Source organism: Tympanuchus pallidicinctus, unplaced genomic scaffold, assembly GCF_026119805.1.
Source record: "Tympanuchus pallidicinctus isolate F22 unplaced genomic scaffold, pur_lepc_1.0 scaffold6, whole genome shotgun sequence".
NCBI lineage: Eukaryota > Metazoa > Chordata > Aves > Galliformes > Phasianidae > Tympanuchus > Tympanuchus pallidicinctus.
The window spans coordinates 20,813,639-20,838,810 of record NW_026294780.1 but is presented as its reverse complement, the minus strand read 5'-3'; the positions used below and the strand labels follow the sequence as shown (position 1 = coordinate 20,838,810).

The 25,172-nt window shown below is 40.4% G+C and overlaps 2 protein-coding genes across 4 annotated transcripts in view; one reads left to right on the top strand and one right to left on the bottom strand.

Annotated features, from left to right (window-relative positions):
* Nucleotides 1–25,172, top strand: part of UBAC2 (UBA domain containing 2) — a 93,247-nt gene that overhangs the window by 10,283 nt on the left and 57,792 nt on the right. Inside the window, exons 3-5 of one of the 3 annotated variants that reach the window (XM_052664428.1) lie at nucleotides 1,104–1,223; nucleotides 1,647–1,753; nucleotides 1,983–2,078. In XM_052664428.1, the coding sequence (XP_052520388.1) occupies nucleotides 1,104–1,223; nucleotides 1,647–1,753; nucleotides 1,983–2,078 (323 nt within the window). The remainder of the gene's footprint in view (nucleotides 1–1,103; nucleotides 1,224–1,646; nucleotides 1,754–1,982; nucleotides 2,079–25,172) is intronic. The other 2 variants (XM_052664430.1, XM_052664429.1) reach the window with 2 other exon arrangements.
* GPR18 (G protein-coupled receptor 18) lies at nucleotides 3,245–7,799 on the bottom strand. Its single transcript, XM_052664437.1, has 2 exons — nucleotides 7,635–7,799; nucleotides 3,245–4,306 (listed from the first exon to the last, which is right to left on the bottom strand). Exons 1-2 carry the CDS (start codon nucleotides 7,674–7,676, stop codon nucleotides 3,299–3,301), a joined length of 1,050 nt encoding a protein of 349 aa, XP_052520397.1. The 5' UTR covers nucleotides 7,677–7,799; the 3' UTR covers nucleotides 3,245–3,298.

Genomic DNA, 25,172 nt, shown 5'->3' with positions numbered 1-25,172 from the left:
TGAGAAAGACCATGGAAAACTGAAGAAATGGGAGCTTTGTGAAGTACAGAGTCCTTCTCTGGGACAGAATAACTCCAGGCAGTAAGAATGCAGGTTGGAGAGCAAGTGCTTAGGAAGCAGCCCTGTAGAGGAGACCTACAGATCTTGGTGGACAACAAGTTAAACAGGAGTAAGCAGTGTGCTCATGCATCCAAGAACACCAACCACTTCCTGGGCTGTGTTAGTGACAGTGTGGCAGTAGATCCAGGCAAGCCATCCTTCCCTGCTGGCTGACATAGTGCTCAGATGTGGTCTCACAAGTACCCTGTTCTGGGATCATCAGTGCAAGGAACTCAGGAACCCCACTGGAGTGGGTCCACCAAGAATGACAGAGGGTTAGAGCATGTGGTATGCTCTAGGAGAGACTGAGAGAACTTGGTGAAAAGCCTTGAGAAAAGAAGGTGGAGAGAAGATACCTTAGTCCTGTCTGCAAAGTACCTGATAAATGATTACAGAAGAGCTGGAGCCAGACTCTGCTTGGAAGTGCACTTTGATTAGAACAAGAGGTAACAAACAAAAGTTGGAACTTAGGAACTTCTGCATAGATAAAAATGCTTGGTTTATTTTTCTTATCTGTGAGATTGGCCAAGTACTGCAACAAGTTGCCTAGGGAGGTTGTGGAGCTTCCATTTTTTGTGGATGTTCAAGTCTTGACTGGACATGGTTGCAAGCAGACTGAACTGATTAAACGTACTTTGTGCAGTACACTGGTTTAGATGGTCTCTGGAGGTCACTTAAAAATAATTTTTTGATAATGTATACAATTTACTAGGGTTAGTGTTTCCATTTTTATTTGTAAACACAAACTAGGATCATGAAAATCGGGGTTGACTTGATTTAAATTGTAGATCTGTTTTAATAGATAGACTTCTTGTTTGAAGACATTTTTAAACAGTCTTCTTGAAATCTCTATAGAATTCTAGTTCTTTATTTCCCTCTTTTAATGCCATACTGCCTTCCTGCTGTCTGAGTTTAGTCTTATATTTCTTCACTCTGAGCACAAGTGCTCTGAAGAATTTCTGTGAGGTTAGAGAGACTTAATGTAACAATCTTCAACCTTCTAGATTTGGAGACTTGTATGTGGGAGAGTGATATGCCTTGATCTGAAAGACACATTCTGCAGCAGTCTGCTCATTTACAACTTCAGAATATTTGAAAGAAGATACGGCAGCAGAAAATTTTCAGTAAGTTCTGGAGTTGCTTTTCTCCTTTTATCAGAAATTACTTTCTACACTGTTTTGAATCTTGTAGTCTTAGATTAATATTGTGGTTTTTATTACTAATATTCCATATAGAAATATATGTTTAAGAGTTTTAAGGTGATTTGAGTTTCTGTAAGTCAGAATTTAAGTTCATCTTGCAATCAGTGGGTTATTCTAAGTTTGCATCTGTATCAGTTGAAAGTTACTGCATCCACAGAATTTATTTTTGGTAACGAATCAAACTCTTTTTCATTCTTCAGCATTTAAACATTTACATCTGAATTTACGCTGTGCTAAATATTATATTTGTCTTGACTGAACTAGTGTAGTGATTTTCTTATTTAAGAGATATATTAAAATCTTATTTTTAAGCAATTGAATTAAAATTAACCTTTTTCTTTCTAGTCCTTTCTACTGGGTGCTTGGATGCTGTCAACTTTGTTTGATCTTCTCCTTGTAGAAGCTGCTCAGTATGTATTTGGCATCACCATCAACAGCTTGCCTTCTGGTTTGTAAGTAGCTCCTAGTGTTATTTTAGATAGGATTTTAAGGGAATATTTTGTGTAGATTTGAATTTAAAAGCTTTTCTTCATGTAACCTTTTAAATTAAGTATAATCCTTTTGAACTCCAGTGTAAATGTTTTGTGGTAGAAATATTTTCTAACACTCATTTTCTAATTGTGATCTGAGGCTAAGGTTCTTAAAATTTATCCACCTGATGATGATTTTCCTTTCTGTTAGCGCCAGATCCATTGTCAGCATGACTGAGAAGTGGCTTACAGTGCACAAATTAGCACCATATTTATTTTTGTTCAATAAACCTGTAAATGAAATCAGGTTGGTACTGATTTCTTTCTTAAATGCCAAAGAAAGCTTAACTCTAATTCGTATCTTTATGTTCACTTTTAAATGCAGTTATATGCATTTCATTCTGGTATTTCATACGTGTGTATTTCAAAGCTTGAGCATATTATTTAATTTGTTTGCATTTAAAGTTCTTAAAGCTTTAAGGTATTTAGTGGTTGAATTTTGTGTCATCTGTATTTGACATTTCTGCCATTAATAATAGGAGGTGTATCTGTTGTAGTAGAACCATAGAGCTTGCAGAGCCTTTGTGGTTAAGAGACATCAGCCTCATATAGACTTGAGTTTCCAGATGTCACATGCTCTGAGGTAGTAATAGAAGCTCATGAGGCAAGAGTTTAGATGCTGAGCACCATGCTAAGATTACAGAGCTTTACTTTTTTAGTGTATCCTTTGAAAGTAGCAAAAGGCTGATCTAATAATAAAGATAAAGCATGTGTTTTGTTGTTACAAGTATACATTCCTCGTGATGTGTGAGGATTCAAAAGGAGTCTAAAGCTTGAATAACACTGCAATGTTTTTGTGCTGGAACACAGCTGCTAGGCACGCATAAGCTGCTAGAGTATCTAAGCAAATTTAGCATTTTCATCTGTATAAAAAGTGTTGAGTGTAATAAGTGTACATATCACACAGTGAACTAACGAGCACTTCAGCTACTAATTTTTTATGACTTTTTATCTATGTCTGCATAAGCTGTTAGAAGGAAATTTGCGTCAAGTAAATATTTTGGTGAAATATTTGTACTTTTTAAGTCATACTGACATATTGGTCAGGAGAAAATGAAGCTGATTTTAGAAGAGTGGGATATATAGTAGTTTAAGATTGTTAGGCTGTGTAATTATGAACAATAGATGATACCCTGCATCACAGTTTTTCAATGTTAGTGCTTTATTACACTAATGGTTATTTCTTGTCTGGTGATAGCTACAATTTGTTAAGATGACAAAAGTGGTGGGCAGTTTAACACTGATACTAAGTTTTAGTTCATTTCAGATTTACAAAGGCTGTTGAGCAAACATGCAGAAGTGCCATTATCATTGTACGTCTTGCATAGTTACAGTGCAACAAACATCTGTTACTTCCGGGCACAGAACATTTTCCAGCGGAGCCAAAATTCTGGAATTTGGAAGAATAATCTCTTGTTTTCATGAGAGAATCCCTCTAATGTTTTTACTTTTTGTTTTTTTTTTTTTTTATATCATTTCACTGTTGATATTATTGAGTGATCTTACACTTGCAGTTCGAAAACTCTTCCTGCGCACACTTCGGAGGTAATTGCGATAAAGGATGACACTGATGACTCTAGCCTGAAATTGTTTAGAAACAATATAGTACAGTATGACATCCAAGCAAGTGCTGAGGTTCATGAGAAAGGTGGTAAAGGCTGCCCATGGATTGTAACTTGTACCTTCATTTAACATCATGAGGGCGAAGCAAATGTGAAAGGGTACAAAGCACACAAGTACTTGAGCAATCAAAGTAACTATGATTCTTATGGATCTCTCTTTGGCCTTAGGCTTCAACTTGGAAGTCTTGCCATGGATAAAATTGTAAATAATGACTAGGTAGCACCCCATCATAATAAGCAAGGGAATCAAAAAGAAAAATATCAAGCGAGAAAAGTTCAACATATTTACTTCCCTTAAATGGATGATATCGAGCATTTTCTTGCAGGTGGTGATATTGCAGGCTTTGTCTGGATCAGAACGTAGGAAGAGCAATGGGGAAGTTGTTGCAAGGGTCATTATCCAGATCCCCGTACAAGCCAGCAGGGCTTTTTTTGTATTTTTCAGTTCTTTGATATGTTTGGGCTGGACAATAGCCATAAATCTGTCTACACTTATGAAAGCAAGCAACCACAGAGCAATGGCTGGATAAAATACAGTGAAAGCACTGATAATCCGACAGAATATATCTCCAAAAGGCCATGTTTCTTTCCCATGGTAGATTATCCGAAAAGGCAAGGAAAGTATAAAGGCTATGTCAAGGAATGCCACATTCATCATGTATATGGTTATAGTGGTTCTCTTCTTGGTAGTGCAGCTGAAAACCCATAGTGCTGTGGCATTCACTACCAGTCCTACTGTGAATACAAAACTGTAGAAGACCAGTGATGAAATCCTGTATTCTTCAGGGTAGTGATTCTCAAGCATCATGTCGTAATTGGTTTTAGGAATAGTTGTTGCACGCCCATTAAAACCCTGAAAATAGATGACAGAGGAAGATTATTCTCCTTCAAGTAAAAACTTTCTTTAAAAAAACAAATGCAAATTTTTGTAGAATGGGGTTTTGTATTGTCTGGTAGGGAAAAGTGTGCTACTTTTGTTGCTTTTTCTGACTGAATACATACAATGCCATGAAGAAAGTACATGTGCTGTCAGATTTATGAGAAATAGTTTTGATAAGCTATATTAATTAAATATACAGTTACTTAAGAGGAATGAGAAAGTCAAGATTGCTCAACTATTTTTGAATGCGTTCCAATAGCCGATAATTAGATAGAAATGGCTGTAATTGTAGTAACAGAGCTATTTTCTAAAGAATATTTCTTCAGCTTGTTCCTGCTGAAAAAATTGGCTAGTTATGAAAAGAAAGAAGTGAGCATGACATGTAGTAACATTTGGATATGCTAAGTGAGGTATTTACATTGCATTTTAATGGTGTAGAAACTACGTAGATCTCAAAAGAATATGTGTGTGCATGCTGTTGCTCATGAAAGACATTAAAAATCTATCTTAATGGCTCTGCGGGTTGAGTAAAGTCTTTATTCCCAGAGCTTCAGAATGAACCATCCACTGTTCCTTCTTTCAGCTGGGAGTCTGAAATCTCAAATTTCATTGTGCAGACTCAACTGATAAGATTGTCCCCCATCTTATTCTGGAGTCCCTTGCAGAAGGCGGGTGTTGCCTGATACCTGCAGGGGTGTTTTTGTGAGCCCACCCTTCCCCCTCTTTCCTGGCTCTCTGTTTTATTGCACTGCGACTTCGCATGGGGGAGCTTCTCTGGTTTGGCCTTTTACCCAGCCATGTGGCAACTTTCTGAAGAGGAGGAGGAAAGAGTGAGTTGGTTGTTTGACTGATCTTCCAATTTGTGACAAGCATCTGACTAACTCCAGCAGCATAATTTCACAGAATCACAGAATGGTGTGGGTTGGAAGGGACCTCAAAGCCCTTCTATCCCAACCCTCCTGTTATGGCAGGGCAGCCCCCCACCAGCTCAGGCTGCTTAGGACCCATACAACCTGGCCTTGAACACCTCCAGTGTCTGTTTTGGGTAGATGGCATATGTGTGACAGAAAATATTGTAGCACGTGCTTGTAGCACATCTGAAGTAATATTTATTGTACTGTCCCAGTTTTATTACTATTACATAAATTTGTCTACATATTGCTAGAAAAAAATCCCACACATTTAAATAAGTTCTTTTTGCATTGTTGGAAACGATTCAGAAACTTTATTTCAAAATAGTTCTTCAGCAAAGCTTTGTGGCTGTGTACACTCATGCCAATGTTTAATATTAAAAATATTCTTAAGATTGTGGAATAAAGTCCTCATAAGATTTAATTAAAAAAAAAAAATCCAATTTTTTCCCCTCGTATTTTCTGTTGCTGATGGTTGTTTATGACATAGTTCATTACTACCTATATCCAGATCCTGACCAGTCTGTAAACTGAATATAAGACAGGTAGAAGAATTCAGTTTTTATAGATGAATGTTAATAAGGGACATGAGTTTTGGTTTTGCTCTCCCCTTTGGGCTTGCAGTAACTGTAGTCATTTCTAGTCAAGTCTTGTTTCTGTAATAACTAGCATGTTGATGTTGATGGGAAGAGAGGAAGCTGAATCTGGTTTGAACTTGTAACTGGAAAACTGGGGCTGTGTGGCTTATTTGCAGATTATTTTGAAGTGGTGCCAATTGTTTCAGAGAATGGACATACTCTAACAGAAAGTGTTTTGTTTTTTCTTCAATTTAGTTGTAGTAGTCAGTGTTGCCAAATGTTATGTATTTATTGTAAATTTACTTTTTAGGAATCCGAAATTTGACATTTATGCAGTTAAGAATTAATTATGTTTGGGGGAAAAAAAAAGAGCCTCTCTGCATTTATACACAGGTACAATGATTCAGTTATTTTTGGTTGTTTTTCTCTTGTCAGTACTTGTCTTGTGTGTACTTGTCAACCTGGATTCCAAGTTGAGATCAGCCCAAGTAGGTCTTCATGCATCTCTGATTGGACAGTTTTGCCTGGGTTGCTATCTTTCATAATGAGAGCATTTAATTTGTTCTGTTTATAAAAGCGCTTAAAATTGTGGAATCATTTCAGTTGAAAAGGACCCCTTAAAGGTCATCTCGTCCAACTCCCCTGCAATGAAAGGGGCATCCACAGCTGGACTAGGTTGCTCAGAGCCCTATCCTTGAATGTCTCCAAGGATGGGGCATCTACCACCTCTCTGGGCAGACTCACCACCCTCATTTAAAAAAACTTCCTCCTCATACCCAATCTAAATCTCCCCTTCTTTAGTCCTTTGCTTTGTGCTATTATAGCAGACTATTATATTATTATATATAATATATATAATACATATTATATATTATTATAATATGTATTATTATAATATATAATATCATTATAATTATAATACTTATTATAATATATATTGTATATGTTATATATATATTACATTATATAGTATTATATTATTACTATTATAGCAGAGTCTGTCCCTTTCTTTCTTATCACCCTCCTTTGCTGGACAGCCACTCTCAGGTGCCCCTGGAGCCTTCTCTTCTCTAGGCTGAACACTTTCTGAATAGCTCCTGGAATAACTGGTTTCCAGCTGTCTGTGCTAATCTTGAATTATTGAGCTGACATCGGTCCATATGTTATGTCAACATGCTTTATATTTTAATTATGGCTGAGGTTCTTTGTAACTAACAAGAATTGTAAAGTCTATCTAGATTTCATGAGCAAGAACAGAGACTTTCAGGGCAAAACTAGAATTAATTATTTTCCTTTAGAGTTTTAGTATGAGTAAATCCCATTCTAAGGATTTTCTGTGTATCTCTCTTCCCAAACCCTCAACTCTCCTCCTACATTTTTTATCTCCTTCTATCCCTTTACATTTCCTCACATTTCATCAAGGAGGTCAGGGCTTTCAGTGGATCATAGAGAGACCAAGCAACAAGATAGTTTTGTGTTTTTCATTTAATGAAAACGAGGTTGGTTTTTTTTTTTTATTTAGTGATAACATATTTACTGCTTTAGTTACGACATATTTTTAAATTCATTGTAAAAAACCTGAACAACGATTAGGGGACTGTTATTTATACAAACATTCATTTTGCTTTGAACATTATTTAGAGAATGCTGCTTATGGTTTGAAGGCATTAAGCACTCTAAAGAATTAGATTTCAGTTCATTAGTCCCAGAATATACACCTGTGTTCAGTTTCTGAAGAAAGAAGTAAATCTTAACACTATGCATATACATCCAAGTTACATTACTGATGCAAAGTAATGGTTTGTAACTTACGTTTTGTGCAGTACAAAGTGTCTGCTGCCATGTTTGTTTCATAGTCCCTCGTCTGTAGAAGCTTTAGACTTCCTCTTTTCTGCTCAGCCTCGCTATGCTATAAAATAGCTCTTCACAGCAGGAAGCAGTGACGCAATCTAGCTAGTTTTGAGCTTGCTATTGGTCATACTTAAAAGTGTCTTTTTAACATTTCATACGCATACAAGGTAACTTGCAGGATTTGTGACCTCGTAGTTCTCATACCTGATATAATATTTCCACTGTGGCCAAGCCAATTGTACTAAATATCATGTTAAAATACTTTCTGAATTGTTTGTGATAAAGGCCAGGTTGGATGGGGCTGTGAGCAACCTGGTCTGGAGGGAGGTGTCCCTGCCTATAGCAGGGGGTTGGAATTACATGATCTTAAAGGTCCCTTCCAACCCAAATCATTCTTTGATTCAATTGTGAAGAAGCCTGCTTTGGGTTGATATTTTTACAAAAGGGTAAGGACAAAAAATACACATCTTGGTTGTGGAAAGTTTCTAATAAGCACGGTGCTAAAATATTCTCTTTAGACTGCAGTCATTTTCATGGAAATCCCCGTTTTATTTAAATTGGCTGGGGTAGTATTCAGCCTGAAAGTGACAGGAGCTCACTGTGTGTGTTTGAAGTGAGAAGTTTGATTCTCTGGAAGACTTTGCTTTGTTTAAATCTGCACCAACCGTAATTTACTAACGCTGCAGCAGTGCCTTGATGTCTGAAAAATAATGGCTCTCCTATTTAACAGGTTTGCAGAAATAGGCTTTGTAAAGAATGTTCAGCCATTATTGAAATGGAATAAAATCTATCAACTGTGTCCCAACAGACACCTGTGGTGGGATGGGAATATCCTCAGTAGCTAATAGCTAAGGGAGTCAGTCAAGAAATCAGTCAAAAAAAAGAGCCAAACTTCAAAAGAGCCATTCAGAGAAGGAGATATTCCAGATTCTCTGCAGAGTTTTCATCAGTGGCAGTTCTCAGGCTGTCATTAGGATGTTGAAGCAGGCCATGGAGAGCTTGTTACCTCTGTTTGCCTCCATTTTTTTTCCTCTGCCAAGGAACAGACAAGAGATATGTGTTGAGGAAGGGCACAGTATTTTGATCTCCTCCTGACATGCAGTCAAGAATTTACCAGGATTGCACGTGGTTCCAGAAGCAACAAAGTCCTACAGCCCAGACACAGCTGGAATCAGGTTTGTTTGTGGGATCATCCTTTTTCACTGACTGTAAGAGTAATGTCAGCAGGTGATCTCCCCCTAGTACTGAAAGTAACTTCTGTGAAGAATATGCTCTGCTCTGGAATCATGTAATCTGTCTCTGTTCAATGGGCTTATGGTAGTGCATAGATATTTGCACACATCAGTGACAGATGACCTAACCACAAGGTGGAGTTTGGTATAGTTTCCAGTATGTAGATCGGTGATATCTTTAAACATTTGGACTTCCCTTTTCAGATTGGCTGATACTTATTTTTTGTAATCATTTTAAAGATCTCTCAGGTGCAACGAGCTATAAATCCTGCCCAGTCCATCCTATAGAAATATCAATAGTTTGGGTTAAAGACTATTTTAAAAAGATGTGTTTTACAAAAGAACATGTGAAGGACTAAACAGTGTTGAAAACTAAGGCTTTATCCTTAACATAACAACTCTGGAGCATGCTCCAGAAGGATGAGTCACTCATGCTGTTTTCGAGTTTAGTGAAAGGTCACTGAAGTCCAGTGACACAGATATTGTTGAAATGTTTAAAAAAAGAGTATGCAGCTCCTGAAAAAGAATACCTGGCTTTTCAGCTCTTGTGGACAGGAGCATTTTATTCTTTGGTAACCAATCTACAAAACTCTTGAGGCACCTTCAACTTAAGGGCATACCAGAGCTAAAGAGAGAGCGCAGAATTAATTCTGGGTGCATGCTGGGTGTGAACACTTGCACTGGCTGTGGTTTGAGGGAGGTAGCTGGTCTCTCTGCTGTGCTGCATTCCCCTGGTGCTGCAGCTTCTGTTGTAGGAAGCACCTGCTGTTCTTTCTGTTTGCCTCTTATTCTGTACTGTTTTGTCAGCTAGAGATGAGTGTCTCACAGTGGTTTTCCTCTGAAGGGAGTGTTTACTGAAATGAATGTTCGGTTCCATCCACGGCTGTTTTTTTGTTTTGTTTTGTTCTGATGTTCAGGGAGAATGCTAGCTTCTGTTAAAGCCACCTTTGAGTAGTTCAAAGCCAAGCCAACGTGCTTCATGTCTGAGAGTAAAGCACGGTGCGTGTGTGGTGTGCTGCCCTGACTTCACTGGTAAGCCTTAAAAGAAGTCAGTCAGATCACTTGCAATGATGTCAAAATGCATCACTGAGGGGATTGTCTTCATGCTGTTGTTCTTGCAGGAGACAGGTAGTGCTTGGTTTTCTTTCTCGGTTGTTTACTTATAATGCAGCAGAGTGCATTTTGCCTATCTGCTTACCACGTCGTGTAAGCTGAAGTTCTGCACTGAAGGGGCAGAATATTTACCCTCTGCTTTGGCTTGAGCTTGTGTTTTCCATTTCTTTCTAAACTTGGCATCGTTTGGACTGGTTGGAAAGAATGAACTGAAGCTTCTTGCACAGCCAATGGTACAGGAAGCAGCTGTCCACATGAGCCAGCCTGTTCACTTACCAGCCTGCTGTTGTGGGTGAGTTCACAAATGCAATTTCGGGTTACAGTTCTCAAACATGATGAAATTGTGTCTCGCTTTTTTTTACTCATATTGTGTTGTACCGTGGTGAAGGCCATGAATAATAGACCACCAGTTAAAATTGTGGAGGCAATAAATGCATAAATTCCTTGCAGGTTTTTTTCTGGCTTTGGCGTATGTTACTCAGAGGCTGGGTTCTGGCATAGCTGTCCCTCTTCTCATGTGCAACAACATGGAGTAATTATAAATGCTGTGTGCAGCAGAGCTGCTGGGATGGGAAACAGAGCAGCTGAAAAGGGGCTGCAGCCTAGCTAGCCATACCTGGCACGTTCTGCTTGCTGTGGTGTATTGCTTTCTATTCTGGGTTTGGCTAAAATATGGTGTAGTTTGAGGACGGAGTTACTGGTTTTCCCTTTTGAAAAAAAAATAATATCAGTAATGAAATTGCTATTCTGTATTTCTCCTAAGGTTTTGTTTGTTTCTGTGCAGCCAGGACACATCCCATGTCACTGAATACCCTAAAAGTACGCAGTGCATCAGACTGACAGTTCCTCTGCTTGGCAACATCAGCCTTTGAAAGAAGCAGTATTTCAAAAATTTGTTGAGATGTATTGAAATTTGCAACTCTGAGATGTCTAGTAGTGGACTAGAGACAGCAGTTTGTTACACTGCAGCAATCTCACCATCTGTGTATTTGCAAATGGTTGATATCCCATGCCTGGAGACTTTCAAGGTGAGGCTGAATCAGGCCCTGGGCTACCTGATCTATGTGGATGTCTCTGTTCATTGCAGGGAAGCTGGACTAGATGACCTTTAAAGGTCCCTTCCAGCTCTGAGGATTCTATGATATTACCCCATGCCAAATACCAAAACAGAATCTCAGAATGGCCATGGTTGGAAGGGACCTCAAGGATCATGAATCTCCAACCCCCTGCCACGTGCAGGATTACCAATCTCCCCATTTAGTGCTAGCCCAGGCTGCCCAGGGTCCCATCCAATCTGGCCTTGAACACCTCCAGGGACGGGGCATCCACAGCCACCCTGGGCAGCCTGTTCCAGCACCTCACCACTCTCTCTGTGAAGAACTTCCCCCTGACATCCAACCTAAATCTCCCCTCCCTCAACTTAAAACCATTTCCCCTTGTCCTGCTGTTATCAACCCTTTCGAAGAGTTGATTCCCCTCCTGTTTGTAGGCTCCCTTTAGGTACTGAAAGGCTGCAATGAGGTCACCCCGCAGCCTTCTTTTCTCCAGGCTGAACAAGCCCAGCTCCCTCAGCCTGTCCTCATAGAGGAGGTGCTCCAGTCCCCTGATCATCGTTGTGGCCCTCCTCTGGACCCTCTCCAACAGCTCTCTGTCTTTCTTGTACTGGGGGCTCCAGGCCTGGACACAGTACTCCAGATGGGGCCTCACAACAGCAGAGTAGAGAGGGACAATCACCTCCCTGCTGGCCACCCCTTTTCTGATGGAGACAAAACAGCTCCATGCTTGTTGATGAAATCCATATTGCCTATGGCAGATTTCTTAAAATGTTGGGTCTGTGTTCAGCTTTCCACCTTTGTTCTGTTACATTGAGAAACAGCTTTTCTTTTGCCAGAAGTACAGATTTCCCATCACAAATATTTTGTAACTATTTAAAATCGATATGAGTATTAAGCTTTTTTTTTAAAAATGACTGAAATTGTCAGGGCTGTGCTATCCAATGTGGTATTTGCTCCTGTTAGGCACTGTCCAGGTGACTATGTTCAAATATTCCTTCCGGACTGATTATGCAGTGTGTGATATTTTTACTGTTGAACCACTCAAGTGTGTAGGAGTAGTGTTTCGAAACTTAGTATGCCTCCCAGACATGGAGTTAGTGTTTCAAAAGATATTTCTTTACTGAGAGCTGTTATATTCAAGATGTTTGATGAAGTCTGGTGCAGAAGGTAGAGAAAATCATTTTGACTTCTCCAGAGCTCAGGAGCTTTGACAACCTCTGCTTGGTTACCAGCCAGAGGATATATAATTATAAATTAAATAACAAAGAAGTGCTCCATATGCTTTAGCACATCAGTGAAGTGCCAGAAATCAGAAGAGCTGCAGAATTAGAACAAGCAATGTCCTTTAAGTTCAAGGACACCTTTCTCCATGTGGCATTCCTGTGCTTGGTGCCCAGCCCTGGCAGGTAGCTTGCTGTCATGAAGTGACAGTCTTCTGTCACTCCTGTACTATTCTTCCATGCCACCTGTCTCTGGCACAAATTAATGAATACAGAGATGTGTTGACGTTGTGAAGCTTGGTTTGCTGCAGTCGGTGAGGATGAGCTGATACGAAAAGAAGTATTCAGGAGAGGAGGGGTTCTTGCTAACCATATGGACAGGCCAAAGCAGCTCAGGTCCTGCCATGGAACAGCGGGTCTCCACAGAGCAGGGTTGCTTGGTGTGTCCTCAGCACTGTTCTTGGAAAGGAGTGGAGGATAAGGTGAGCACAAGCGTGCTCAGGGCATGGAACAGGCACCTGGGCACTGGGACAGGTCCAGCTGATGCTGAGAGCTGGCAAAGCAAGACAGCAGAGTTGGCTGCTGCCAAATGGTTGCAGAGAAGTCACTGTCTTTGCACCTGACATGCAGGCTTGCCATTCTGTCTATCTTTTTGCTGTTAATGCTGTATGAAAAGTGCCAATGGAGGTGTGCTACTCAAACACATTGTGAAGGCTGATTATTTGCATGTCATTCTTTTTTGCACTTCGAAATGAACTTCTGCAAGGCAAGAAATAAAGGCTCTTATCTTTTCCATCGCATCCCAAGTCTGTATCTGCCCTGTTAGTGAGCTCTGTTCTTTCTTACCAAATATGCATTTACAGATCTGAGAGAGAGAGAGAGAGGAGGTGAAACTATTGAGGCTTATTGCAGCAAGGAGCCTAGCAGAATAAGGTAGGACATGGATTTTAAATTCAATAATGTAGGCACTGAGTTTCTTTGTGAAAGTGTTGTGTTAGTAATGATGGCAATAAGAAAAGAAAGGCAGCTAAAGCTAAGCTTGTGTAGCTATCCTTTTCTGAACACATTCATGCTATGCATTTTCATTCTTATCCCAGAACATGTGGTATATTGTTAAACAGAAGATCCTGAGTTGTGTCCAGTTCTGAGCCCCAGAATACAAGAGAGACTTGGGCATAACTGCGGGGATCCCAGGAGATGGCTACCAGAGCAGCCAGGGGGCTGGAACATTTATTAAACAGGCTGTGGGAGCTGGAACTGCCCAGCCTGGAGAAGAGGAGGCTCACTGATGTCTATAAACACCTGGAGGGAGGTTGCACAAAGAACAGAGACAGTCTCTGTTCACAGGTGCCCTGTGCCAAGAGAGGAGGCCCTGGGCACAGACTGTATCCCCGGAGGCTCCCCCTGAACACCAGGAGCAGTGCTGCGCTGTGCGGGTGCCGGAGCACTGGCAGCACTGGCACAGGCTGCCCAGAGGCTGTGGGGTCTCCTCCCTGCAGCTCTCCAGAACCGCCTGGCCGTGGGCCTGGGCACCCTGCTCTGGGTGGTGCTGCTGGAGCAGATGGGTCCAGATCTTCCTGCCAGCCTCAGCCAGCGTGTGAGTCTGTGTTTTCATTTGCCTGTAATTGAGCTGTGAACTGTGTGCTGGTGGGGCTCTAACGGCACTGCAGCAGAACCTGGAGGAAATGTAAGGCTCTATTTTGATTTAGGTGCAGTGAAGGAAGGAAAGAAGGAAGGGCAGTAAAAGTGAATAGATGTGGGACATATCTCTGTTCCTTCTTTCTAATTAGACAGCATGTGTAGATAATCAAGAAATATACCAGTTGCCTATAGCGCTTAATTTTATCTAATGTTGTATTTTATTTCCAAGATGATGGTGTCACAATTACTTGACTATTTAATATAGTACCTTCTGATAGTGGTGTTGAATCTGGCTTCTCTGTACTGTCATGCAGTTCATGGCTTGGTGCTTATATTGCCTGGTGCTAATAGATTTGACAGTTGGAAACAGGATTTAGCTTCCAATAAAAGACGGTGTGAAATGCATTTTGACGTGGGGTGTGGTGATGATTAATTACTGTGTCAATGCTGCCATCTATGGGTCTTAAGCTAGTGTAGCAACAGATCTTTGACACAGCAAAATACAGGTATAACTAGATCATTCCTTTATGCACCTCTACTTAGCCAATTACGCAGGAAAACCATTTGGACCTTCCTGGGGAAGTAAGCTACCTCATTATTTGTTAGCTTAGAATTTGCAATTGTGGAATTGCAAATTCTTTTACTGTACAAAGAGTTGTATTTTTCATCTTGCAATGTCACCTTCTTGCATTTCATTTTTGAACAATAAGATGCAGTCCTGAGAATGAATTGTAGGTGAATACATCCTTACTTAGAGTCTGATTTTACCCTGTGAAAGTGGAGAATTAGAAGATGCTTTGGTGAGGAATGGGAAAGGAAAGGGAAACAGTGTTTGTCACTCTTTTGGAGTTATTATGTAACATGAGGATAAAGATTAATAAATTAAACATCCTTGAGCTTTTAAAGCCGGCCACCCCCAAGTTTTATTTTATTTTGTTTGTCTGATAACTCTCTATCAAAATTAGATGTGGTAGCAACAACTTTCATACTGCAGCACATTGCTTTTCTGGAAGACTGAGTGTTTGCATTGTAAGCATTTAAATTATTTCATGAAAAGGAATGATGCTTTCTTACTAATGGAAGTAGGAAGCCTCCTTTTTAGCTTAGAAGTTGATTCTTAAAGGTTATTTTCAGTCTACCTGCGGATGATTAATTCTAAGAAAATTGACTTTTCTTTCTTTTCTTACTGTCAGCACTGTGTTTGGTTATTTTTTTTACCCCTTCTCTTCCTCTTTCGGGAAGCAGCAGCACCTTGTTTGTTCCTGATGTTCAACCCCGGTAAAGGAAGACAGGAAAGTGGAAGTCCCTTTGGAATTCAGAAGGAAATCCTGTAGCTAATTGTAGATGTCTGTGCCAAACAATTCTGAACAAATGATAATTTTGGCTATTGTTTGTAACTTGGCTTACTGATGGTAGTGCCCCATGTTACTTTGAAAACAGTCTTGGAGTAGTCATTATGTTCTAAAAATACCAGTTGTCTGATATTGGTGCAAGTTCTGCTATGAGCCTGTATTGCTAGAATGTTTTTTTTATTAAGGATCTGGTATCCTTTTGTAAAGCAGGTGAAATATCCCTCACCATTTCAAAATGGACTGCCTTTGTTCAGATGATGATCTGTGACTCTTCCTTCCCTCTCCTCCGATCTGAAGGGCAATTGTTTGATTGGGGTATCTAATTTTTTTATTGGGGTAGGGGAAAGAAGAAAAGAAAGGATGGGTGATTCTTCAAAGCAGTTGGAGATGTTTTGGTGTTATGGAATACTGTGTTACAAAGACAGGGAGCTGGGCTTGTTCAGCCTGGAGAAAAGAAGGCAGTGGGCTGACCTCATTGCAGCCTTTCAGTACCTAAAGGGAGCCTACAAACAGGAGGAGAATCAACTCTTTGAAAGGGTTGATAACAGCAGGACAAGGGGAAATGGTTTTAAGTTGAGGGAGGGGAGATTTAGGTTGGATGTCAGGGGGAAGTTCTTTACAGAGAGAGTGGTGAGGTGCTGGAACAGGCTGCCCAGAGAGGTTGTGGATGCCCCATCCCTGAAGGTGTTCAAGGCCAGGTTGGATGGGGCCCTGGGCAGCCTGGTCTAGTGTGAAATGGGGAGGTTGGTGGCCCTGCCTGTGGCAGGGGGTTGGAGATTCATGATCCTTGGGGTCCCTCCCAACCCTGGCCATTCTGTGATTTTGTGTTATATATTTCTGTAATAATAAAATGTATGTGATTGCTGTCTTAGGGCAGAGAGGGTGACTGAGTAACTTCACAAAGGAGGTCTCGTAAGGGTGGGTTCTTTAAAAGATCTCCTCTTGATGTAAAAATAAGTTGATTCACTAAGTTCAGTGGTTTTCTGAGAAGGTACAGTTGTGTGATTGAGTCTTTAATAAACAAATAGGCATGAGGAAAGACAGTGCATATAGGTGTAGTAAGAAAACTACTGTGGTTGCTCTTTGAAGTATTAAGAAATCAGAATGTGTCTTTTTCAGAATTAAAGGACTTTGCAGACCCTATGTGCAAAGAACAAGAATTTTCAGTGTGACTTTATTTTAAAATTTCTTCCTTGCTTGTATTTTATGCTTACTAAATATACTAGTTGTGTGCAGTCATCACTTTTGCTTCAGACACCTGGGTCTATAGTTGGAAAAAAAAAAAAGGAAAAAGAAGAGGATTATTTGGTGGTCTTAATGGGGAAGTATTTTTGCGAAGAAATCACTTCTTTGCCACAGCTTTTCTATTTTGTTTCTGTTTTCTCATGAACAAGCTAAATAGTTTCCTGCCAGCAGCTTGGGCCTTAGAATATCCAAAGTTGTCTGTGTAAAAAGCAAACATGAGCTAAAGCCAGGGACCAAAACAAAGTATGAAATGTCTTAACAAAAAAAAAAAAACACAAAAAAACCATCAGACAAACCTGACAGGAACAATAAAACCACCCCAAAAATGTGGGAAACACTAATTTTCATGTACTGTGGATCTAGCAAACTGTGTGAGCAAGATGGGTATTAAGGACTAGTAAAAGGAGGTTTGAAAAAATGTTATGGTATCTGTTACAATGTTCTGATTATAATGTGATAAGTTATGAGAAGAAATTTGATTTCCTTTTTGACCAATGAGGTTTTGAAAAGTCTCACCCAAGAAATAGTGAATTATGTTCACTGTGGAAGGGCATCAAGGGGTAGCCAATTGCTGACCTGTTCTGCAGAACTGCACTCAAAATCTTGGAACGGAGGATGTATGCATCGTGTCTCAATAGTTGGCTCCAACATATTGCTACCATGAGAACGTGCCGTAATAAATGATACAGAAATATCTGTGCTTGTCAGAATGGTCATCGTGAATTGCTGTCCTTTGTGGCTCCGCTCTACCCAAGCTTTACGCTAAATACAGGATCTGATGAAAGGTCGTTGTTTAGCGGTGAAATCACTGGGGAGTTGGGAGTACAAGCCCCTCTTCAGCTCATCGTGTAACTGGGTGTTCCCTTGCCTTGCTTGGGTGTGGACTAGGTCATGTGCTGGCTGTATGAATCAGGAGAGTGCAGAGAACTGGTGTGTCTGTGCTGGAACGCGAGGCCTGGTAGCTGAATCCAGGGTCAGGTGTCAGAAGCCGAAAAGGAAGTCCAAAGTTTGTTTAGTTGTGGTGCCCACCCCTCCCTGCCTAGCTCACACAGCAGTCAAACTTATCTGTGCAAATAGTTCTAGGAGGTTGATGCGACCCTGTGCCTCTCTCTGCCCTTCTATTATGGTAGAAACACACAAAAAAAAAACAGGTGAACATAAGGGAGGATCATTGAATCCCTCTCCCAGCTCTATTCAAACTGTACAAGAGTGTTGTCCAAGACAATGTATGGTCCAAAGATATGTACAAAATGTGTATGTTCGATACAGAGAAAAAAGCAATGCCCATAATAAGTTGGACCATTCCTGATAAAAGGTTACACTTTTAAGGCAATATGCGTCTGTGCTTCTCAAAGACCTCTTGAAGTAGCAGTCTTAAATGAAGAAAAGTTGCCCACGCTTTTTGGCTCAGTAGAGTGGCTCCTGAGGGGCAGCTTACCAAAATAAGTGTCATGGTCTTAAGCAGCTGTTAGACTGGTCTCTGCTCTTTAGATTCATAAAAACTGTAAAAGCCTCAGCTGCCCTTCATAGAAACATGATTTTGATTGTTACCAGGTTGTACTTTCTACTTTCTTTCCCCCCAGCCCCAAGACTTGGAGGACATTTTTACTCAGGCTCCAGTGTTTGCCAGCATGTCCCTGTGGACTTCTGTAGCTTTAGTGAGCTACATGGCAGTATGGCCATACATATTTTTCACACAGAGGGTGATGACGCACTGGAACAGGTTGCCCAAGGAGGTTGTGGATGCCCCATCCCTGGAGGCATTCAAGGCCAGGCTGGATGTGGCTCTGGATGTGGCCCTGGGCAGCCTGGTCTGGTGGTTGGTGACCCTGCACATAGCAGGGGGGTTGAAACTAGATGATCACTGTGGTCCTTTTCAACTCAGGCCATTCTATGATTCTATGGTTCTTTCCTTATCGCTCAACTGGAATTGTTTGTATTGTTTTTGTATTGTTTCAAGGAGTGTATAGCAGTGGTAATTCACATTACCTGAAGGATTCACATTAGTCTGAAGGATTAAAGCATGCCTCTTGTTCTCAGGCATTTTCAGATATATAGTCACAGATTTCTGTTACCTAGTCTAGGGAGCTTATTCTGATAGCTTCAAAAGGAACAGAGACCTTGGATATTGAGTTTCTCAGTCCATGTGCCAGATTGGGATAGGTAATCCTTCTGTCCATTAATATTCAATTATTGCTTAGTGGTAGCTGGCAATACCACGATGTGTTGCATACACATGACAAGTGATGTATCACCTTCTTTTTAGCCAGCTGGAACTTACTTTACTTACTGGCAAATTACTGAGTGGGATTTTGAGTGCTTAAGTCAAATGTGTCATGAGCAGATGATCAGAGATGATGTCTCAGAACTGTTTTTAAAAAAAATTATCTTCTGTTCTAGAGCCAGTCAGACTTGAGGCCACCTTTTCCAATTTTCTGACAATACGGAGAGATGGGGCAAGATGCAAATGAATTAATTGTGATGGCACCGCTCTATCTGAGAGGCAGCTTTGTTCCCAAGACTATCTCAGCAAACACAGCAGCTATTCCATATCTACCTTTTTCTTTTTTTGCCACTGCGTTCTGGTGAAGAAAAAGATTTTTAGATTGGTAAAACACATCCACTTCACTCTGGTAAAATAGTAAATAAAAAAGAAGTTATTTTTTTGCAGCTCTTAAATAGTCCAGTATTATCTTGGTGTATTACGAAATACTTGATGTGTTTTAAAACTGTATTTTCCTTCTTTTAAAAAAAACGTGTATACATTTTTTTTTAAGTGTCTTATAAACTTAGGAAAATAAAGCCATCTCCATTAAGAGCTGCTCAAAATAACGTGTGCTTTTCTGTGGATGGCTTTTCTGTCACTTGTCGTTTTTTCAAGGACTTGATGTTTGGTTGTTTGTTTTCCTTCACTTAAGGGTCATATTCCATAATGAGATGTTAATTTGGTTATGTCCTTTATCACACTGTAGTTCTCTGGGTCTGTGACTACCATTTTTTTTTCACCTTTTGATTAACATAGTGTTTTAATAGCTGTGCACTATGGCAGAGGTATGAAAGAACATTTAAATATGTCGCTGAAGCAGTGTAACATCTTGTGCTTTCCCTCTTTTCTTCTTAACGTTTTACCCAGAATTCAGCCTAAATTCCTGCATCACTTCTCAGAAATCAACTGCTTGATTGTTATTTCATCTAAGTTCATATATTTCACAGTGTCAGAGAATCTCGGGATGGCTGATCGGGAGCTCTGGACCCAAGCACAGCAGGGTGCCCAGACCCATGGCCAAGCAGCTTCTGGAGCTCTCCAGGGAGGAGACCCCACAGCCTCCGGGGCATCATCATCATCACTTTGGTTGGGCTTTGTTCACTGTGTTCATGTCTCTTTTTTATTGAGTGGCTCAGAATTGGACAGATTGTCACAGTGAACAGCAAACTGTGGGAAGACAGGGTAGTTAGCAGTAAATACCAGAAATGAACCTCTGTGTCCACTGTGGAGTCAAGGAGCGTTTCCATTCCAGAAATAGAAAAGCTCATGTTTTATTCACACTTTAGTGTACATAAAAGGCCCAAGACAGTAGCTATGGTCTGTCACAGTAGCTAGCTTCTGTGCAATCTAACCTCTCGTATGCTAAGAAGTCTACATTCCTTCTTCAGTTAATTTCTTTTAGGCTGCATTTATGAGAGGTGAGTGTTTGCAGTAATCCTAGTGAATGTTCATGCAAATGTACACTTAATAGCAAATACTCCTTCCTTTCTTTTGCCTCTGTGCATACTTTCTTCCATCTATAGTTTATCCCACCTCCAAAAAAAATCTGCAATACATGCCAGTAAACTCCATTAAAATAATTTCTGCTCAGTGCAGTAGTAAAAGTGAAAAGGAGCTAGAATCAAGGGACTAGATCAGAAAATGAGAGCTGATGTTTTTTATTATCTCGGAAGTGACACATTATCTGACCTGAGGGCTCTGACGTATTTGCCTGATGGAAAGAGCTGTGTTAATTCAAAATGTAATTATCACTTCCTCAGCTGTGTTCTCCATCCCTCTACCAGAGCCTTCTAAAGAAGTCTGCAAGAATAAACGTGTGGCTTTTCCTCACCTGCTGAAGGTGCAGTTTTAATACGTGAGTGAGTTGATGAAGTGCAGGGTGCTGCTTACGGAGCCGTGCAGCCTGCACTTTCCTATCTGCAACTTGCAGTCATCTGGCTTCATACAGGCAGTAGTTATAGGGAGGTAAAACAATGTTATAAAAGCACACGTATATCATTCTGCTCTGCCTGAAGTTTCTGAACCTTCTCACTTGTGGGTGGATGAATACCAGGACCAAAGCAAGGAAAGCAACGGGAGTGTGTAGCTGGAGGGCAGAGGAAGGACTTTGTCTCTCTGTGACTGTATCACAAGATTCAGGTTTGATTGCTGGGATGCTTGTCAGTAAAGCATTGGCTGCTCTAGCACCAGTAACCTTTGCCAGAGGAGGGAGACAGATGAGGAAGAACCCTGTAACCTGCCTGACAGGGTTCTACACGTTTTGTTGCTACAAGCCCTGTATTTAAGGGCGATAAGAGACCGAAATACTGTTATCAGCCAAAATCTGCCCTATACAAAGCTGTGCCATCTGAGATGTTAGGCTTACTTCTGTGTTGCTGATATCACGCTTTTCAGATGAGCACACGTGCATGCACACAAAATTGATAGTTAGATGTTATTTAATGTTACTTAAGAGAAAAGGAAGGTGGAGGAGGTATTTTGATAAAGAAAGTGTTGCAAACGGTTGAATGAATTTAGAAGCAAAGCAATGCAGCTTTGAAAGGTTTTTCCTTTTGTTTGGGAATGACCTTTGAGGTCATCAAGTCCAGCCATCTGCCAGACCTACTGAGCACCATCACTAAACCACATCCCTTAGTGCCACATCCCCAGGTCTCTTCAATACCTCCAGTCATGGGGCCTCCACCACTTCCCTGGGCAGCCTGTCCCAAAGCTTGAGAAAATGTGAAGAAATTCCTTGTAATAATATTCAATCAAATCCCACCCTGGCACAACACCATTTCCTTGCATCCTGTCATTTGTCGCCTGAGAAAAGAGATTGACACCCTGCTCACCACGACTTCCTTTTAGGTAGTAGCAGAGTGCAATAAGGTCTCCGCTGAAGCTCTTTTCCCCACACTAAATAACCCCAGTTCCTGCAGCCACTCCTCACAAGTCATGTGTCCAGTCCCTTGACCAGCTTCAATACCCTTCTTTCACACACACTGAAGCAACTCAGTATGGTTCTTGAGGTGAGGGGCCCAAAACTGAGCACAGCACTCAAAGTGCAGGCTCACCAGTGCTGCGTAGAAGGGGGCAATCGCTTCCCTGGTCCTTCTGGCTGCTATTTCTGATTCTGGCAGATGCAAGCAGAGAGTCCTAAGTGGCGTTTGTATCTGCAGGCAGACACTTAGAGAAGTAAGTGTCACCACTTCCACACTTACTTTTTTGTTACTTTTATCAGTCACAAGCAATAAGGATGCTATTATTAGAGCTCTGTGAAGTAAGTGTGATTATTCAAGTTGGAAATATTTTATTTTTAAAGGGAGAGAAACTGGCCCGCACTGCAGCAGGTTTAATTGCTGCAGTCAGCATTCTGGAAGTAGCTTATGGAAATAAACATTATGTGAGCCTTTGCCAACTTAGTTAAATATTGCCAACTATCTTAACCTTTCTAAAAATAAATGAGTTGTAATTGGATTTATGTACTAGATAGTTTTAAACAAAGATTATTAGAAGAACCAATAATTGTTAAAAAGAAGCTGCACTACTTACATCTCTCTGAATGGTTTGTTACTTGTCCATCAGAATCAGAGTAGCAGATAGAGAGGAATATGGGACTGAAAAAAGTGGAAAAATAAACGGATGGTTACCATATTTTGTATTTCTACTAAACTTTCTGAAATGAAAACAGATACTTTCTCTAAAGGTGTTAAGTAGTTACTATATTTCTGTGTATTTGTTGGCCATCCTCATCACCCGAAAAGATGGGACTATTTTTAACATTCAGATTTTATATTTTTCTTTTCTTACAATCACCACTTCATTCCAGTTCCTATCAGAGTCAACACTGCTTGAAACTCTGTCAAATTTTAGGATAGCTCACTGTTACACTCTCCATGACCAGCAATTTGCTTGCATTTTTTTCCTATATTCTCTTATAGCCTTATCATTAGCTGTCCGACTTTGGTTCTGTTTGCAACAAAAATTCATTCATTTAATTTTTTAACCTAATCACTTTGGTCTTTTTGGTTTGAAAGAACACTTTTTCTTTTTGGAGGGAAGGGATTGTAATCAGCTTTATCATTCTGGTATTAGTCAGAAAAGCAATAAATGAAATAGCAAGCATTTTGCATCAAGGAGAGGCTGGTTCTTTCTGCTTCCTTGCAAGGAAGGCGCAAGCACCTAAATGCACATAGCTGTTTATTACTAGCCAAGAAAAGCTAATAACAAGTGGTGAAACCTTATGTCTCTTCTGATGCTGAGAGCCCTGAGCTGATAAGAGCATTGGGTAGGCCTTCGGTCAGTGCCTTCCTGTGGTGAGGTTCACCAGCTCTGAGATAACTGATGTTTCTGCAGGGTCTTTCTCATGGTGCAGAATCTACCATAACTGTCAGCAGTCAAGCCTTGAGTGAGGACTTAGCTTTTCAGATTCTCTTGGACAATATGCTCCATTACTCGTCTCATTAATAAAGCTACAGTCCTAGAACAAATGTGCATAATCTGAATTTCATTTGGAGGAGACAATACATTATACCTGTACTTACGATTAAATATGCATTGACTACTTGTACATCAACAAATTATGCATTGCTTAAGCACACATTGGTTGACTGTGTTATTGACTAGGTACACCTTGATTAAGTAGTAGTTCCATGGTGTCTATGAGGCATACACCTGCATTAGTGGTTGTGTGGCTCCCTCACCCTTTATGGAACAGTTGTCCACTGCTGGCTTCTACCACAGTGAAACAAATAATTATTGGTGAAGTTACTGCTGCAGCCTGATTCGAAGTTCTGCTCTTTTTTTTTTTTTATATATGTTATGGGTCAGAAAAGTGTTGCTGTTCTAAGCAAAGGACACTTAAGACCCTAACCTTTATTTCTTTAATGCTCTGTAATTTTTGGTGTATCTTACTGATACACCCCAATGTTTTTCCCTTCTTTGCAACTGCTGTCATTCTTATATGTATGGAAGAGTTTGCTGTGAGTAGGTGAATTAGATGGAGCATTAATCATCATTCTTATTTTGAACTGGGTTTTTTGTTTTATTTTATTTCATTTTTTGAGATGCTGGCAAACTCTGAAGAGAGAACCAAAAATTTCTTCCACCCAAGTGTGTCTGTGACCAATGAGGTGCACTTGTTTCCTGTTTTTGCTTGGAAATAGAAAGTGACACCTTGTGAAAGAGCATTAGAATCAGATTTCTGAGAAGAGAGTTCAGAGTTCAAACCCCGCAGTTTTGCCCTGATATTCACATCACTTTTTACAGAGGATATAAATTAATAGTAAACATTGCTGTCTCTTGGAAAACTGATTCAAACTGTAAAGACAAACACCACTTTATAAAAAAAAATAAAAAAGCTCTGAAGAACTTATCTTAGGCTGAAGAGGCTGAAGAGGCTTTATCTGTTGCTAAAAGCACAGAATCACAGAAGGGCTTTGGTCGGAAGGGACCTTAAACTCCACCCAGTCCCAACTCCCCCTTGTGGGTGGGGATGCCTCCTGCTACGTCAGGGCCCTTCCAATCAGGCCTTGAGAACCTTCAGGGATGGGGCATCCACAGCCTCTCTGCGCAGACTGTTCCAGTGCAAAATACAGTATGTTACTAACTCTTCACTGATTTCTGTTCCAAAAATATTATAGTGGGCATTTTTATTAGAATTCTAATTGTGAGTCATTTAATTTCAGCAGGAATTTGCAAGCTGTAGCATAAGAAGCACTGCAAAAGCGTTATAGGATGATGGTGGTGCTTGGCTGCTTGAATGGAGATGCTGAGCTGTACAGTAAGTGTCCACTCATCACCAGCAATGAATTTATTCTATTAGAAATGCAGAACTACAGCAAGAGGAACTGACTTTTCCAAATTCAACTTCCACACACAACAGAAAACTGGAGGCAACATACAGCGGCCTTTAATGGAAGCAGTAAAACAAGTTTGGGCAGCGGGAGGCATTTCCCCTTAGATTCACTATCTGTGGTGGTCCATGGGGTGGTCTGTCTAGCTGGGTAGGTTTTGCTTAGCTGTTGGTAGCTTCCCTGGTGCTCACATGTATGCAGAGACTGCTTGAGGCCAAAGGCATGGGATGAGGATACTGGCTGAATGGCCTTACTGGTGCAAGAGAAAAGTAGCAGAAGAGGATGAAGAGGTAGCCTAGCTGTGCCCAGAATTGAAAGCTGCTCATTTTGTAGCCATCACTAGTTGCGCTGCTGCTGGTGGTATCAGAGCACGTTGCTTATTATTCTGCTGTAGCTCGTGGGTTAAGGAGGAGTTAAAAATGAAAGATCCTTCTTTGGTGATATTTATACAAACATAATGTGTTATACCAACAAATTCAGATGGCTTGATATTTTGTTTCTCCATAGAACTGAGATACTTTCTTCCAGGCCACAGTTTTTT

Excerpts from the sequence above, each read along its gene's own strand:
- GPR18 (XM_052664437.1), bottom strand. The coding sequence starts at position 7,676 with ATGAAACAAACATGGCAGCAGACACTTTGTACTGCACAAAAC. Across the intron at positions 4,307-7,634 it reads CACTTTGTACTGCACAAAAC|GGTTTTAATGGGCGTGCAAC; the intron begins GTAAGTTACAAA and ends ATCTATTTTCAG.